Below are 18,584 nucleotides of genomic sequence, written 5' to 3' on the forward strand. Positions count from 1 at the left end.
GTGCTGGGATTACAGGCGTGAGCCACCGTGCCTGGCCTTTCTTTTACTTTTCTTTCCTTTATTTTTGAGACAGGGTCTCTGTTGTCCAGGCTGGTGCAATCTTGGCTCACTGCAACCTCTGCCTCTCAAGCTCAAATGATCCTCCCACTTCAGTCTCTCGAGTAGTTGGGACTACAGGCATCCACCACTATGTCTGGCTAATTTTTGTATTTTTAGTAGAGATGGGGTTTCACCATGTTGCCCAGGCTGGTCTTGAACTCTTGAGCTCAAGCAATCCTCCAGCCTCAGCCTCCCAAAGTGCTGGGATTACAGGCATGAGCCACCACGCCCAGCCACTTTTCTTTTTTTATGTGACAGGCAAATCAGCCATGCGAGCAGTTCTGAAAGAAGAATCCCAAAAATGTTTTTGAGCAATGTTAGCCTTTAAAGGACACAATCATTTTGGTGCTACATTCTGGTGAGTTAGTGGAAAACAAACCAAAAGTGGGCTAATTACTTTATAGTCATAGCTTATAGTCAGTCCTTTAAAGTGATTTAAAAATGAATAAAAGTAAGAGGGTCTAGAGACCAGTATAGTTTTATATGCTCATCTGTATTTTAGATTAAATCTATAGTAGATTTTTTTTTTTTTTTAGACTAGGTCGCTCTGTCACTCAGGGTGGAGTGCAGTGTCACAATCATGGCTTACTGCAGCCTCCAGCTCCTGGGCTCATGCGATCCTCCTGCCTCAGCCTCCTGGTAGGTGAGACTACAGGCTCATGGTACTGTGCCCAACTAATATTTTTATATTTTGTAGAGATGGGGTCTTCCTATGTTGCCCAGGCGGATCTCGAACTCCTGGGCTCAATCTGTCCTCCTGCCTTGGCCTTCCAAACTGCTGGAATTAGAGGCATGAGCCACCATGCCCAGCAGAAATTATTATTTTTGATAAATGTTGTTTATTTTCTTTTAAGGCTTAATATAGGTCTTCTCTTCATATTACAGTTTTTCTTCCTATTTGAATTAAGTTCAGATATATTTGAGATGTTCAGATAAATTTGAAAATTAAGTTTATCTTTTATATTTGCCTTTTTATTAACAGAAATGGATGATGAAGACTGTGAAAGAAGAAGAATGGAATGTTTGGATGAAATGTCCAATCTTGAAAAACAGTTTACCGATCTCAAAGATCAGTAAGTAGTGACTTTAGAAGGCCATTGTCACTGAATCTCAACCTTGTCACTTGTATAGTAGCACAAGAGCAACTAGATTCAGTCTCAGCTGTTTTCCCTTTTGTATTTTATGGGACTGACCAGTTTGAAAGAGGCTTCAACTATTGTTTGTCTACTAAAGACCTCATTAACTAAACTGAGGGTTTGGAGGCAGGGGTTTTTTGTGGGCTTGATCCCAGGAGTTGGAGACCAGCCTGGGCAACATCGGAAGACCTTGTCTCCATAAAATATTTAAAAATTAGCTGGACGTGGTGGTACGTGCCTGTGGTCCCAGCTACTTTTGAGGTTAAGGCAGGTGGATGGATTGAGCCCAGGAGGTCAAGGCTGCAGTGAGCTGTGCTCATGCCATTGCACTGCAGCCTGGGCGACAGAGTAAGACACTGTCTTAAGAAAAAAAAAATTAGTTCTGTCCTGCAGGATTATTGCCAAAATAAACACTGAGTTGTATCATAGTCTAAAGGTATTGGTGTGACAGCTGGCAAATTAGAATATTTGTAAGTGGCCTTATAAATAGGAGTAACAGGGACCTCCTGCCCCATTTTTGAGTTTCTTGTTCATTGAGCAACTAATTTTGTTATGGCTTCTTCATTTGTAGTTGAGACAAACAGTATGTCAGGTCATAAAAACATTGGTTTTACCTTCATTAGTCTACTTCCTCTTTGTTCTTTTAAAAAATTAAGTAGGCTGGGCCGGGCGCGGTGGCTCATGCCTGTAATCCCAGCATTTTGGGAGGCTGAGGCGGGTAGATCACGTGGTCAGGAGATCGAGACCATCCTGGCTAACACGGTGAAACCCCGTCTCTACTAAAAAATACAAAAAAAAAAAAAAAAAATTAGCCAGGCGCCTGTAGTCCCAGCTACTCGGGAGGCTGAGGCAGGAGAATGGCGTGAACCCAGGAGGCGGAGCTTGAAGTGAGCGAGATCGCGCCACTGCACTCCAGCCTGGGTGACGGAGCAAGACTCAGTCTTAAAAAAAAAAAAAATTAAGTAGGCTGAATACAGTAATACTGACTCCTTTTCAGGAAAGGTAGAGAGAAGCCAAGCAATTATTTATTTTGACAACTGGTAATGTCTATTCAAAATGATTTCTTTGTTTCTTTTAAACTCAGTGTTTAAATGACCTTTTCTCTTAGAATTGGTTTTATTGTTCTGTGGTTAAAACAAAAACAAACATTAATAGTGCCAAAAAGTAGTTATTTCAATTTTATTTTTTGTATTGGGAATTGACCATTAAAGAGTGATAGATATCTGTTTTGTGATTATGTGCATGAAGTCAAATAATGTAACTGAGTTCTCTGCTTGAGATGAAGGCAAAAATACATTTGATAGATTATTAGAATATAAATGATATTGGGAACAAATAATGTATAGAAATGGCAAATTGTTAACCTTTGTTGAGATTTTTAAATTAACATATTAATTTTTGCTTTGTTAAGACTTTATAAAGAACGATTAAGTCAGGTGGATGCAAAACTACAAGAAGTCATAGCTGGAAAAGCACCAGAATACTTGGAACCGCTGGCAACTTTACAGGAAAATATGCAAATTCGTACAAAGGTAGCAGGTAGGAAAGTGAAGAATCTTTTCCATATATAGAATGTAAACTCTTCAATAGCTTTAAAAGGTGTTTATCAAGGAAGTGTTTTATGTTGATGGGATTACAAGCATATTTACATCGACCAGAATATTTTAGTTAGCCCACAGTTATTGTATTTATTAAATACCTCTTGCTTTGCTCTGCTGCTGTGGGGGATTAAAAAAAAAAAGCCCTCAAGTTGCTTACAGTGTTGTTGAGAAGATAGTTCCACATGTGGTGAAACAACTGGAAACCATGATACTTTCATTAAGAGAGACTGTTACTATCACACTTTAATTCCCTATTAGATAAAGTGCTCTTGGCATTTTTTTTATATGTAAAAGTGATAGGATTTTTTTTAATTTATAAAAAATTTAAAAAATGTTTGATCAGGATATTGTAGAACAGGAAACTTGCCTTGAACTAGATAATTTAATTTTCCTTTTTTACTTTGATAAGTTTGGTTACTCATTTGTGGCTACAAATAAACAAAGATGCACTATATTTGTATGGTTACATTTCAGTCTTATGTTTGTAAATGGGATCCAGGCTCAGTATCATGTCCTAGCACTCATAATCAAGGGATATATATGATTTTTCATAGTCAAAAACTAAACTTTAATTAGTGGAGATGCTGGTTGTTTTTCTCTTATGTGGCACTAATTGACCTTTATGTACCTGTTAGATAATACCTAAGGCATTGTTGATAATAAGTTCTTTTTACTAAACCATCCTTTAACCAGATTTTGTTTTTGAGTGCTTAATATTATGTAGATGATATGATACTCTTCACTGCTGTCTTTACATATTGACTTAACATACCCTTAGAAGTAAAAATATCCCTAATTTTCTTTGTTCTTTTAGGTTACATGGATGATCAGGAAATATTACTTGAGTCGATTATTTACTTTTCTACTCTGGCCTCTTTTATATTTTGATTTTGCAGAGTAGTGTGTGTGAATGTGTTGCTGATGACGTAGTTCCAGATATCTGTCTCTTGCCTTTACTATACAAACAGAGATAATTACATTTCTAGGGCCAACTATGGCATAAAGCTTAGAATACATATCCAGAGCTCTTTGCGTGCCATTTTTGTAGTGACATATTTGCATGGCCATGTTACCTATTTTATACTATTGTCCTGTTAGGGTCTAAGTTAAACTATCTTGGGTATCCATCCTCTAGATAAAGTCCTGTCAGGAGCACTCCAGACATAATTGATTTTGTTATATCAGTTTATATACATTTACTTCTCGTGGAAGCTTTGGATTGAAAATAATAGTTAAAAAAAAAAAGTGGTTTTGGTGGGGTATAGTATCTAGCTGTTACTCTGAGTATATGTGATTGATGACACCAGAGTTTATTATCTCCGCTTCTATTTTGAGAAACTTGAGAGATTGTTTTTCACAGGAAAAGAGTTTTATTTTCATTTTGATCATTCTATGTCAAACATTTAGGAGTAATCTTTAGAAGAACAGATTAAGAACAAAAACTAGCAGTACAGTTTCTTTCTAGCTCTTATAATTTCTAATCTTTTTGGATATATATTTTAAGTGAGCTTTTTTATTTTTAGTCTTTAAAGACAAAGTTAGACTCACTTTTCAATTTTTTCTTGATTCATCTTATTAAATACAGTGAGGACAGAATTCCTGTAGGGAAGTGATAATGGAACTCCTCATTGCTAACATAATCAGAGTAATTGTGTTTGGTTGCAGGAATCTATAGAGAGCTCTGCTTAGAATCTGTAAAGAACAAATATGAATGTGAAATTCAAGCTTCTCGCCAGCATTGTGAGGTACTGTCATTTTGCATAACTTTTAAGCTAATTTCATCTCTTCAAGCCTTTTCTGAGTGTAGTAGTTAAAAAAGTAAACTAAGTAAAACAAAATTAAATAGTACTTTAGCTCATCATTTGTGTGTGATTAAAAAAAAAAGAATAGAGTTGCATTGGAAGCTGTATTGGAGATAGGACACAAAGAAAGGACCATAGAAAAAAACTGAGATAATTTTAGAAGTTTTGCAGCTGTTACTTTAAAAAGACTTTGCAATGATTATGTCACCTGGCATTACTGAAAATATTAGTATAATTAGTATAATGTGGATTAGATTTACAAAATATACACTCAATGGTGCAGTTAGGATGTTGGGCTATAGAATTAGTTTCTGTCTGTCTAGACCTATTTCCACATCTTAGGGCAGAATTCTCTATTTATGGGGAAAAAATAGGTATATTTTTCTGTATGTTCTGTTTATTTTGCATTTAACCCATTTATGCTGAAGGTTGCAGTTTTTTTGTGTGTGTGAAAAATCAGATCTTGGTGATGACCTTGAGCAGTAGGATATAAATAACTCCCACAAGCTTAACATTCCAGTAATGGAATACTAGGCATAAATGGGTTAAAATATTTATAGCATTTAAAAAACATAGTGCCCACCAGGCATGGTGGCTCACACCTGTAATCCCAAGAGTTTAGGAGGCTGAGGCGAGAGGATTGCTTGAGCTCAGAAAGTCAAGACCAGTCTGGGCAACATAGTGAGACCCCCACCTCTACAAAAAATAGAAAAATTAGCTGGGCATGGTGGCAGGTGGCTGTAGTCCTAGCTACTCAGGAGGCTGAGGTGAGGGGATTGCTTGACCTTGGGAGGTTGAGGCTGCAGTGAGCTGTGATTGTGCCACTGCTCTGCAGCCTGGGTAACAGAGTGTCACCCTGTCTAAGAAATAACAACTACAACAACAACAAACAAAAAAACCCCATAGTGCCCATTTTGCTGATAACTTTTTATCAAATCTAGACAAGATTATAGATATACAGGTAGAAATAAGAGGACAAGTTCTATAACGATTCTTCTGTCACTTTAATGTGCCGTAAACTAAGAGTAGTTAGGTATAAAAATGATAGAGCTCATTGTTTCATTTTCATAATTACAACTGAGATTGATTATCTTTTTGGTGTTTACTAGCTGCTTGGATATTTTTTCCTAAGAAGTGCCTATTTGTATTTCTTGCCTTTGTGTTGGCTTTTAGTCTTTTCCTCATTGACTATATAAGTTCTTTATATATTCTGGCTATAAATGCTTTGCTGGTTGTATGCTTTGCAAATCTTTTTGCCCAGGTGGTACGATGTTTTCACTCTTTCTGATGACTTGCTGCAAAGAAATTTTACATTTTAATGTTGTTGAATTTATTATCTTTTTATTTATGGGATGTGTTTTGTTTTCTTTTGTTTTGAGACAGGGTGTCACTCTGTCACCCAGGCTGGAGTGCAGTGGCATGATCATGGCTCACTGCAGCCTCTACTCCCCTGGTCTCAAGCCATCCTCCTGCCTCAGCCTCCTGAGTAGCTGGGACTACAGATGCATGCCATCACACCCAGCTAATTTTTAAAATTTTTTGTAGAGAAGGGGTTCCACTATGTTGCCCAGGCTGGTCTCAGACTCCTGGGCTCAAGCAGTCCTCCTGCATTGGCCTCCCGAAGTGTTGAGATTACAGGTGTGAGCCAAGGATGTGCTTTTTGTGTCTTCCTATTTTGAGGTAAAAAGATGTATTTTCCTTTAAAAGTTGAAATTTTGCTTTCAATATTTAGATTGCAAAACTACCTTTAATTAGTTTTTGTGTATGGTATAAAGTATGGTTCTAGGCCGGGTGTGGTGGCTCATGCCTGTAATCCCAGCACTTTAGGAGGCCGAGGTGGGCAGATCACCTGATGGCCATTTTCACGATATCGATTCTTCCTATCCATGAGCATGGAATGTTTTTCCATTTGTTTGTGTCCTCTCTTATTTCCTTGAGCAGTGGTTTGTAGTTCTCCTTGAAGAGGTCCTTCATATCCCTTGTAAGTTGTATTCCTAGGTATTTTAATCTCTTTGTAGCAATTGTAAATGGGAGTTCACTCATGATTTGGCTCTCTGTCGGGAGTTCAAGACCAGCCTGACCAATATGATGAAACCCTGTTTCTACTAAAAATACAAAAATTAGCTGGGCTTGGTGGCATGCGCCTGTAATCCCAGGTACTTGGGAGTCTGAGACAAGGGAATCGCTTGAACCCAGGAGGGAGGGGTTGCAGTGAGCTGAGATTGTGCCATTGCACTCCAGCCTGGGCAACAAGAGCAAAACTCCGGCTCAAAAAAAAAAAAAGAAAAAGTATGGTTCTAATTTTATTTTTTTGTGTATATGGATAGGTAATGTCAACACTATTTATTACATACACCCTTGTTTCCCCACGACTCAGCAATTTTCTCTCTTTTTTATATCAAATGCCCATATATGAGCTGGTCTGTTAATAACCTTTTTCATTTGTTCCATATGTTTCATTTGTTCTGTCTGGCTATTTCTGCACCAGTACCACAGTATCTTTTTCTATTGCTTTTAGTCTAGTAAGTCTTGATAACTCTGTGACTTGATACTCTTACTTTGCTGTTTTTCTTCTTCTTTTTTTTTTTTTTTGAGACAAGTTCTTACTCAGTTGTCCAGGCTGGAGTGCAGTGGTGTGATCCTGGCTCACTGCATCCTCTGCCTCCTGAGTTCAAGTGATTCTCCTGCCTCAGCCTCCCAAGCAGCTGGGACTAGGCATGTGCCACCATGCCTGGGTAATTTTTTTTTTGTATTTTTAGTAGAGACGAGGTTTCACCATGTTGGCCAAGCTGCTCTCGAACTCCTGACTTCAGGTGATCTGCTTGCCTTGGCCTAAAATGCTGGGATTACAGGCTTGAGCCACCATGTCTGGCCCCAATTTTAATTAAAAAAAATTACTTTTTAAAACAATTATACTTCAAGTTCTAGGATACATGTGCAGAACGTGCAGGTTTGTTACATAGGTATACATGTGCCATGGTGGTTTGCTGCATCCATCAACCCATCATCTACATTAGGTATTTCTTCTAATGTTATTCCTCCCCTAGCCCTCCACCCTCCAATAGGCCTCGGTGTGTGATGTTCCCCTCCCTGTGTCCATGTGTTCTCATTGTTCAACTCCCACTTATGAGTGAGAACATGCGGTGTTTGGTTTTCTGTTTCTGTGTTAGTTTGCTGAGTATGATGGTTTCCAGCTTCATCCATGTCCCTGCAAAGGACATGAACTCATCCTTTTCTATGGCTGCATGGTATTCCATGGTGTATATGTGCCACATTTTCTTTATCCAGTCTTTCATTGATGGGCATTTGGGTTGGTTCCAAGTCTTTGTTATTGTGAACAGTGCCGCAGTAGACATACATGTGCATGTGTCTTTATAGTAGAATGATTTATAATCCTTTGGGTGTATACCCAGTATTAGGATTCCTGGGTCAAGTGGTATTTCTAGTTCTAGATGCTTGAGGAATTGCCATACTGTCTTCTACAATGTTTGAACTAATTTATACTCCTACCAACAGTGTAAAAGCTTTCCTGTTTCTCCACATCCTCTCCAGCATCTGTTGTTTCCTGACTTTTTAATGATCACCATTCTAACTGGCGTGAGATGGTATCTCATTGTGGTTTTGATTTGCATGTCTCTAATGACCAGTGATGATGAGCTTTTTTTCATATGTTTGTTTGCTGCATAAATGTCTTCTTTTGAGAAGTGTCTGTTCATATCCTTTGCCCACTTTTTGATGGGGTTGTTTTTTTCTTGTAAATTTGTTTGAGTTCATTGTAGATTCTGGATATTAGCCCTTTGTCAGATGGATAGATTGCAAAAATTTTCTCCCATTCTGTAGGTTGCCTGTTCACTCTGATGATAGTTTCTTTTGCTGTGCAGAAGCTCTTTAGTTTAATTAGATCCCATTTGTCAATTTTAGCTTTTGTTGCCATTGCTTTTGGTGTTTTCATCATGAAGTCTTTGCCCATGCCTATGTCCTGAATGGTATTTCCTAGGTTTTCTTCTAGGGTTTTTATGGTTTTAGGTGTAATATTTAAGTCTTTAATCCATCTTAATTAATTTTTGTATAAGGTATAAGGAAGGGGTCCAGTTTCAGTTTTCTGCATATGGCTAGCCAGTTTTCCCAACACCGTTTATTAAATAGGGAATCCTTCCCCCATTGCTTGTTTTTGTCAGGTTTGTCGAAGATCAGATGGTTGTAGATGTGTGGCATTATTTCTGAGGCCTCTATTCTGTTCCATTGGCCTATATATCTGTTTTGGTACCAGTACCATGCTGTTCTGGTTACTGTAGGCTTGTAATATAGTTTGAAGTCAGGTAGCATGATGCTTCCAGCTTTGTTCTTTTTGCTTAGAATTGTCTTGGCTATATGGGCTCTTTTTTGGTTCCATATGAAATTTAAAGTATTTTTTTCTAACTCTTTGAAGAAAGTCAATGGTAGCTTGATCGGAATAGCATTGAATCTATAAATTACTTTGGACACAATGGCCATTTTCACGATACTGATTCTTCCTGTCCATGAACATGGAATGTTTTTCCATTTGTTTGTGTCCTCTCTTATTTCCTTGAGCAGTGGTTTGTAGTTCTCCTTTAAGAGGTCCTTCACATCCCTTAGAAGTTAGATTCCTAGGTATTTTATTCTCTTTGTAGCAATTGTGAATGGGAGTTCACTCATGATTTGGCTCTCTGTTTGTCTGTGAATGGTGTATAGGAATGCTTGTGATTTTTGCACATTGATTTTGTATCCTGAGACTTTCCTGAAGTTGCTTATCAGCTTAAGGAGATTTTGGGCTGAGACGATGGGGTTATCTAAATATACAATCGTGTCATCTGCAAACAGACAATTTGACTTCCTCTCTTCCTATTTGAATACACTTTATTTCTTTCTCTTGCCAGATTGCCCTGGCAAGAACTTCCAATACTATGTCGAATACGAGTGGTGAGAGAGGATATCCTTGTCTTGTGCCGGTTTTCAAAGGGAATGCTTCCAGCTTTTGCCCATTCAGTATGATATTTGCTGTGGGTTTGTCATAAATAGCTCTTATTGTTTTGAGATACGTTCCATCAATACCTAGTTCACTGAGAGTTTTTAACATGAAGTCGTGTTGAATTTTATCGAAGGCATTTTCTGCATCTATTGAGATAATCATGTGGTTTTTGTCATTGGTCCTGTTTATGTGATGGATTACGTTTATTGATTTGCGTATGTTGAACCAGCCTTGCTTCCCAGGTATGAAGCCTAGTTGATTATGGTAGATAAGCTTTTTGATGTGCTGCTGGATTCAGTTTGCCAGTATTTTATTGAGGATTTTCATATCGATGTTTATCAGGGTTATTGCCCTGAAATTTTCTTTTTTTGTTGTGTCTGCCAAGTTTTGGTATCAGGATGATACTGGCCTCATAAAATGAGTTAGGGAGGATTCCCTCTTTTTCTATTGTTTGGAATAGTTTCAGAAGGAATGCTACCAGCTCCTCTTTGTACCTCTGGTAGAATTCGGCTATGAATCCATCTGGTCCTGGGCTTTTTTTGGTTGGTAGGCTATTAATTAGTGCTTCAATTTCAGAACTTGTTATTGGTCTATTCAGGGATTCGACTTCTTGATTTAGTGTTGGGAAGGTGTTTGTGTTCCAGAATTTATCCATTTCTTCTAGATTTTCTAGTTTATTTGCATAGAGATGTTTATAGTATTCTCTGATGGTAGTTTGTATTTCTGTGGGATCAGTGGCGATATCCCCTTTATTATTTTTTATTGGTTCTATTTGATCCTTCTCTCTTTTCGTCTTTATTAGTCTTGCTAGTGGTCTATCTAAAACCAGCTCCTGGATTCATTGATTTTTTTGAAGGGTTTTTTGAGTCTCTATCTCCTTCAGTTCTGCTCCGATCTTTGTTATTTCTTGTCTTCTGCTAGTTTTTGAATTTGTTTGCTCTTGCTTCTCTAGTTCTTTTAATTGTGATGTTAGGGTGTCGATTTTAGCTCTTACCTGTTTTCTCCTGTGGGCATTTAGTGCTATAATTTTCCCTCTAAACACTGCTTTAGCTGTGTCCCAGAGATTCTGGTATGTTGTGTCTTTGTTCTCATTGGTTTCAAATAACTTATTTATTTCTGCCTTAATTTCGTGATTTACCTAGTAGTCATTCAGGAGCCGGTTGTACAGTTTCCATGTAGTTGTGCAGTTTTGAGTGAGTTTCTTAATCCTGAGTTCCAATTTAGTTGCACTGTGGTCTGAGAGACTGTTATGATTTCCATTCTTTGGCATTTGCTGAGGAGTGTTTTACTTACAATTATGTGGTCAATTTTATTATTATTATTATTATTTATTTTATGTTATTTTATTTTATTTTTTTTTGAGATGGAGTCTTGCTCTGTCCCCCAGGCGCGATCTCGGCTCACTGCAAGCTCCGCCTCCTGGGTTCACGCCATTCTCCTGCCTCAGCCCCCAGTAGCTGGGACTACAGGCGCCTGCCACCATGCCGGCTAATCTTTTGTATTTTTAGTAGAGACGGGGTTTCACCGTGTTAGCCAGGATGGTCTCGATCTCCTGACCTTGTGATCTGCCCACCTCGGCCTCCCAAACTGCTGGGATTACAGGCGTAAGCCACCGTGCCCGGCCTATGTGGCCAATTTTATAATAAGTATGATGTGGTGCTGAGAAGAACATATATCCTGTTGATTTGGGGTGGAGAATTCTGTAGATGTCTATTAGGTCTCTTTGGTCCAGAGCTGAGTTCAAGTCCTGAATATCCTTGTTAATTTTCTGTCTCATTGATCTGTCTAATATTGACAGTGGGATGTTAAAGTCTCTCACTATTATTGTGTGGGAGTCTCTTTGTACGTCTCTAAGAGCTTCCTTTATGAATCTGCATGCTCCTGTATTGGGTGCATATATATTTAGGATAGTTAGTTCCTCTTGTTGCATTGATCCCTTTACCATTATGTAATGCTCTTCTTTGTCTTTTTTGATCTTTGTTGGTTTAAAGTCTGTTTTATCAGAGACTAGGATTGCAATCCCTGCTTTTTTTTTTTGCTTTCCATTTGCTTGGTAAATATTCCTCCATCCCTTTATTTTGAGCTTATGTGTTTCTTTGTACGTGAGATGCATCTCCTGAATACAGCACGCTGATGGGTCTTGACTATCCAATTTGCCGGTCTGTGTCTTTTAATTGGGGCATTTAGCCCATTTACATTTAAGGTTAATATTGTTATGTGTGAATTTGATCCTGTCATTATGATGTTATCTGGTTATTTTGCCTGTTAGTTGATGCAGTTTCTTCATAGCGTCGATGGTCTTTACAATTTGGTATGTTTTTGCAGTGGCTGGTACCAGTTTTTCCTTTTCATATTTAGTGCTTCCTTCAGGAGCTCTTGTAAGGCAGGCCTGGTGGTGACCAAATCTCTCAGCATTTGCTTGTCTGTAAAGGATTTTATTTCTCCTTTGCTTATGAAGCTTAGTTTGGCTGGGTATGAAATTCTGGGTTGAAAATTCTTTTCTTTAAGAATGTCGAATATTGGCCTCCACTCTATTCTGGCTTGTAGGATTTCTGCAGAGAGATCCGCTGTTAGTCTGATGGGCTTCCCTTTGTGGGTAATCCGACCTTTCTCTCTGGCTGCCCTTAACATTTTTTCCTTCATTTCAACATTGGTGAATCTGATGATTATGTGTCTTGAGGTTGCTCTTCTTGAGGAGTATCTTTGTGATGTTCTCTGTATTTCCTGAATTTGAATTTTGGCCTATCTTGCCAGGTTGGGGAAGTGCTCCTGGATAATATCCTGAAGAGTTTTTTACAGCTTGGTTCCATTCTCCCTGTCAGTTTCAGGTATGCCAGTCAAACGTAGGTTTGGTCTTTTCACATAGTCCCATATTTCTTCGAGGGTTTGTTCATTGCTCTTAATTTTTTTTTCTCTAATCTTGTCTTCATGCTTTATTTCATTAAGTTGATCTTCAATCTCTGATATCCTTTCTCCTCTTTATCAATTCAGCTATTGATACTTGTGGATGCTTCATGAAGTTCTCATGCTGTGTTTTTCAGCTCCATCAGGACATTTATGTTCTTCTCTTAACTAGTTATTCCAGTTAGCAGTTCCTGTAGCCTTTTATCGAGGTTCTTAACTTCCTTGCATTGAGTTAGAACATGCTCCTTTAGCTTGGACGAGTTAGTTATTACCCACCTACTGAAGCCTACTTCTGCCAATTTGTCAAGCTCATTCTCCATCCAGTTTTGTTCCCTTGCTGGTGAGGAGTTGTGATCCTTTGGAGGAGAAGAGGTGTTCTGGTTTTTGGAATTTTCAGCCTTTTTGCACCGATTTTTCCTCATCTTCATGGGTTTATCTACCTTTGGTCTTTGATGTTGGTGACCTTTGGATGGGGTTTCTCTGTGGAGGTCCTTTTTGTTGATGTTGATGCTATTCCCTTCTGTTCGTTAGTTTTCCTTGTTAACAGTCAGGCCCCTTTGCTGCAGTCTGCTGGAGTTTGCTGGAGGTCCACTCTAGACCCTGTTTGCCTGGGTATCACCAGTGGAGGCTGCAAAACAGCAAAGATTGCTGCCTGTTCCTTCCCCTGGAAGCTTCGTCCCAGAGGGGCACCCGCCAGCTGCCAGCTGGAGCTCTCCTGTATGAGATGTCTGTCCACCCTGGCTGGGAGATGTCTCCCAGTCTGGAGGCACAGGGGTCAGGGACCCACTTGAGGAGGCAGTCTGTCCCTTAGCAGAGCTTGAGCGCTGTTCTGGGAGAAGATCCGCTGCTCTCTTTAGAGCTGGCAGGCAGGAATGTTTATGTTTGCTGAAGCTGCGCCCATAGCCACGCCTTCCCCCAGGTGCTCTGTCCTAGGAAGATGGGAGTTTTATCTATAAGCCCCTGCCTTTCTTTCAGAGATGCCCTGCCCAGAGAGGAGGAATCTAGAGAGGCAGTCTGGCTACAATGGCTTTGTGGCACTGCTGTGGGCTCCACCCAGTTGCAACTTCCTGGTGGCTTTGTTTACACTGTGAGGGGAAAACTGCTTACTCAAGTCTCAGTAATGGCGGACGCCCCTCCCCTCACCAAGCTCAAGTGTCCCAGGTCAACTTCAGACTGCTGTGCTGGCAGTGAGAATTTCAAGCCATTGGATCGTAGCTTGCTGGGCTTCATGGGGGTGGCATCTGCTGAGCAAGACCACTTGGCTCCATGGTTTCAGCCTCTTTTCCGGGGAAGTAAATGGTTCTTTCTCACTGGTGTTCCAGGTGCCACTGGGTTATGAAAAAAAGCTCCTATAGCTAGCCTGGTGTCTGCCCAAAAGGCTGCTCAGTTTTGTGCTTGAAACCCAGGGTCCTGGTGATGTAGGAACCCGAGGGAATCTCCTGGTCTGTGAGTTGTGAAGACCATGGGAAAAGCGTAGTATCTGGGGCAGAATGCACCATTCCTCACGGCAAGGTCCCTCATGGCTCCCCTTGGCTAGGGGAGGGAGTTCCCCAACACCTTATGCTTCCCAGGTGAGGTGATGCCCTACCCTGCTTTGGCTTGCCCTCCGTGGGCTGTACCCACTGTTTAACCAGTCTCAATGAGATGAACCGGGTACCCTAGTTGGAAATGCAGAAGTTACCCGCCTTCTGCGTTGATCTTGCTGGGAGCTGCCGACCTGAGCTGTTCCTATTCGGCCATCTTGCCAGCCACCACCAAAAAATTACTTTCATGTGGTGATGCACGCCTGTAGTTCTAGCTGCTTGAGTTGCTGAGGTGGGAAGATTGCTGAGTCCAAGAGTTCAAGACCAGCCTGGGCAACATAGCAAGACCCCATCCCTAGAAAAATTACTTTTTATTTTTTGCTGCTATATCAAAAATAATTTTGTATATTGATATCATATCCAGCCACCTTACATACCTCTCTTTTTTAATTAATTTTTTTTTTTTTAACTTTAAAGACATGGTCTCACTGTATTGCCCAGGCTGGAGTGCAGTGGCCTGATTGATTACAGCTCACTGCAACCTTGAACTCCTCTGCTTAAATGATCCTCCCACCTCGGGCTCCTAAGTAGTTAGGACTATAGGCATATGCCACCACACCCGGCTAATTAAAAATTTTTTTTTGTAGAGATGGGATCTCACATATTGCCCAGGGTGGACCTCTGTTCTTAATTCTAATAATTTGCATGCAGATTTTCTTATTTTCCATGTAGATAATAATGTCATTTGTGAATAATAGCAGTTTGTTTCTTTTATTCTCATCTTCCTCTTATTTGTTTTACTTGTTTTAATGGCACTGATAGGACCTCCAATACAACATGGAATAGAAGCAGTGAAAGCAAACATCGTTGTTATATTCTTGCTCTTAAGGGAATGCTTCTAACATTTTTCCAACAAGTATGATATTTTCTTTTGAGTTTTGGTAAATGCTCTTTGTCAAGTTAAGGAAATTTCCTCTTCTTTTTTTCTCAGGATTTTTACCAATAGTTAAATTTTAAATGCTTTGTCTGCATCTATTGAATTAGTCGTGGTTTTATTCTCATGATCTGTTGCTGTGGTGACTTAGGTTGTTAATGGATTTCCTAATGTTAAACTATTCTTGGATTCCAGGAATGATTCTTTTTCTTCTGTGTTTGCAAGTGAGATTTAATTGTCAATTCTTGTACTGTCTTTTATTTGATTACAAGATTCATAAACTGAGTTAAGAATATTCTGTATTTTTCTCTTCCATAGAAGTATATATTTAAGAGTGCAGTAGTTCCGTGAGTGTTTTGTACATCTTGTCTTTGTGATATACACATACACACACACACATTTTTTAGAGTTGGGGGGTCTTACTGTGTTGCCCAGGCTGGAGTGCAGTGGCTGTTCACCAGCGTGATCATAATGCACTGCAGCCTTGAATTCCTGGCCTCAAGCAGTCCTCCCATCTCAACCTCCCGAGTAGCTGGGACTATGCCACTGCACCTGGCTATGATATGGATTTTTAATAGTGTGATACTCAATAAGTTGGAAGAAAGTAGATAGAACTCATTTTGGTGAATTATTTGAGAGTGAGTTTACAGCATGATGCACTATTACCCCTGAGTCCTTTAATGTATATTAGAAACAAATGAGGAACATTCTTTTACATAACCAAAGTATAGTCATCAAAGTCAGGAAATGGGTTGGGTGCAGTGGCTCATGCCTGTAGTCCCAGCGCTTTGGGAGCCTGAGGTGGGAGGACTGCTTGAGCTCAGGAGTTTGAGACTAGCCTAGGTAACAAAGCAAGACCCTGTCAAAACAAAACAAAACCAAAACAATAAAACTGGGCGTGGTGGCACACACCTGTAGTCCCAGCTACTCGGGAGGCTGAGGCAGAGGATTGCTTGAGCCCAGGATGTTGAGGCTGCAGTGAGCCATGATCGTGCCACCACACCCTAGCCTTGGTGACAGAGTGAGATCCTGTCTTAAAAAAAAAAAAAAAGAAAAAAAAATCAGACCACATGTTGTCATTGTCATTGCATTTAGTTTTCATGTCTTTTTAGTCTCCTTCAGTGTGAAACAATTCTTTAGTCTTTTCTAAACTTTCATGATCTTTACATTTTTGAAAATTTCAGGCCAGTTATTTTGTAGAATGTTCCTCAGTTTTGAGTTGGTCTGCTATTTCTTCATGATTAGAATCAGGTTTTGCAACTGGCAGAAAAATCCCAGCAGTGATGCTGTGTTCTCATTGAATTCTGTCAAGCAGTACACAGTTTTGATATGTACCATTATTGGTGATATCCACTTTGATCACTTGATTTAAGTGATGTCTTCCAGGTTTCCCCAGGTAAACTTACTTTTTTCCCATTGTGATAAATATTTTGAGGAGAAGGACTTTGAAACTATGCAAATACGTTGTTCCTCATAACACATTCAATTAATTAATTTATATAAATACGGACTCCTTTTTTAAACTCATTTTTTGGTCTACTTTATCTTTCCCTTACTGAGGGAAACATGTCAGAATTTCTGTGATGGTGGATTTGTTTATATTGCTGTTTTTTTTAAAAAAACAAAATAACAAAAAAAATGCAGGGTCTCCCTTTGTTGCCTAGGCTGGAGTGCAGTGGCGTGATCACAGCTCACTGCAACATCTGTCTCCTGAGTTCAAGCGATCCTCCCACCTCAGCATCTGCAGTAGCTGGGACTGCAGCCATGTGTCACCAGCCTGGCTACTTTTTATATTTTTTTTTTGTAGAGATGGGGTTTTGCCATGTTGCTCTGGCTGGTCTCGAACTCCTGGGCTCAAGCGATCTGCCACCTTGGCCTCCCAAAGTCCTCAAATTACAGGCCTAAGCCACTGCACCTGCCCATCTCTTCGTATTTTTTTTTCAGTTTTCTTTTTCTTCTTTCTTTTTCTAGAAACAGGGTCTCTGTCACCCAGGCTTGAGTGCAGTGGCATGACCTAGCTCATTGAAGCCACGAACTCTGGAGCTCAAATGATCCTGCACCTCAGTCTCCCAAGTACCTGGGACTATAGGTGTGTGCCACTGTGCCCAGCTAATTTTTAAAAATATTTTGTAGAGATAGAGTCTCACTTTGTTGCCCAGGCTGAGTTTTCTTCTTTATTTCTTAAAAAGTCCAACGTATCATTCTCTTCAAAATAGTAAAGTCATTCACCATTTGAGATTTGGAGGCCAAAGGTACTAATGTGAGGTGCCATACAGTTAGCTATAGGCACAATGTTGTATGGCAGATCTCTAGAACTTAATCATCTGGCATACTGAGACTTTATACCTGTTGAATAGCAACTCCCCATTTCCCCCTCCGCCACACCTGGCAACCACCATTGTATTCTCTGCTTCTGTGTGTCTGACTAGTTTATATACCTCAAACAAGTGGTATCATCCACTGTTTTCCTCCATGACTGGCTTATTTCACTTAGCGTGATGTCAATATGCTGCTGATAATGATAGGATTTCCTTCTATTCTAAGGCTGAATAATATTCTGTTGTATGTATTGACTACATTTTCTTTACCCCATTCATCTGTCTGTGGGTATTTAGGTTGTTTCCACATCTTTGCTGTTATAAATAGTGCTGCAATGAATGTGGGAGTACAAATATTTCTTTGAGATCCCGATTTCAATTCTTGAGGTTTAATACCCAGAAGTGGGATTGCTGGATCATATGATATTTTTTTCAGGATGCTCCAGACTGTTTTCTTTTTAAAAAAGCAATTAATTTTAAATTGACAAATGTTAAAATTGTATATACTTAAGGTGTATAGCATGATGTTTTGATATATGTATATGTTGTGGAATGATTAAGTCAAGTTAATTAACATATCCATCACCTCACATACCATTTGTTTTGTGATGAGAACATTTAGAACCTACTCTTTTAGCAAGTTTCCAGTATACAATACATTATTATTATTATTAGTTTTTTTATTTTTAGAGATGGGAGTCTTTCTGTGTTGCTCAGGCTGGCCTTGAACTCTTGCCCTTAAGTGAGCCCATTGCCTCAGCCTTCCAAGTAGCTGGGACTACAGGTGTGCACCACTGCATCTGGCTACAAGACGTTATTATTACCTGTCATAATATCCTGTACAATAGATCTCTAGAACTTATTCCCCCTGTCTAACTGAAATTTTGTACCCTTTGGTGAACATTTCCCATACCCTGCCCCACTGCCCACTCCCACGTTTCTTGGTAACCAGCATTCTACTCTTCTATGAGTTTGATTTTTTTTACATCCTACATGTAAATGAGATCATATTTATCTTTCTATGCCTGACTTATTTAACTTTAGTAATGTCCTCTACGCTCATTCATGTTGTCACAAGTGACAGGATTTCCTTCTGCTTTAAGGCTGAATAGCATTCTGTTGTGTGTATATATATCAGTTTTCTTTATCCATTCATCCATTGATGGACACTTAACATTTCATCAATGGATGAACTTCCATATCTTGGAGGTGAATAATGCTGTAGTGAACATGGGAGTGCAGATATCTTTGACATACTGATTTCATTTCCTTTGGAT

The 18,584-nt window shown here is 39.4% G+C and overlaps 1 protein-coding gene across 4 annotated transcripts in view; it reads left to right on the top strand.

Annotated features, from left to right (window-relative positions):
- BRMS1L (BRMS1 like transcriptional repressor) overlaps positions 1-18,584 on the top strand; it is a 45,743-nt gene that overhangs the window by 4,024 nt on the left and 23,135 nt on the right. For 2 of the 4 annotated variants that reach the window (XM_054449289.2, XM_063651554.1), the window contains exons 2-5: positions 636-738; positions 1,082-1,172; positions 2,647-2,774; positions 4,502-4,581. In XM_054449289.2, the coding sequence (XP_054305264.1) occupies positions 636-738; positions 1,082-1,172; positions 2,647-2,774; positions 4,502-4,581 (402 nt within the window). The remainder of the gene's footprint in view (positions 1-635; positions 739-1,081; positions 1,173-2,646; positions 2,775-4,501; positions 4,582-18,584) is intronic. The other 2 variants (XM_054449290.2, XM_063651555.1) reach the window with 1 other exon arrangement.

Source organism: Pongo pygmaeus, chromosome 15, assembly GCF_028885625.2.
Source record: "Pongo pygmaeus isolate AG05252 chromosome 15, NHGRI_mPonPyg2-v2.0_pri, whole genome shotgun sequence".
NCBI lineage: Eukaryota > Metazoa > Chordata > Mammalia > Primates > Hominidae > Pongo > Pongo pygmaeus.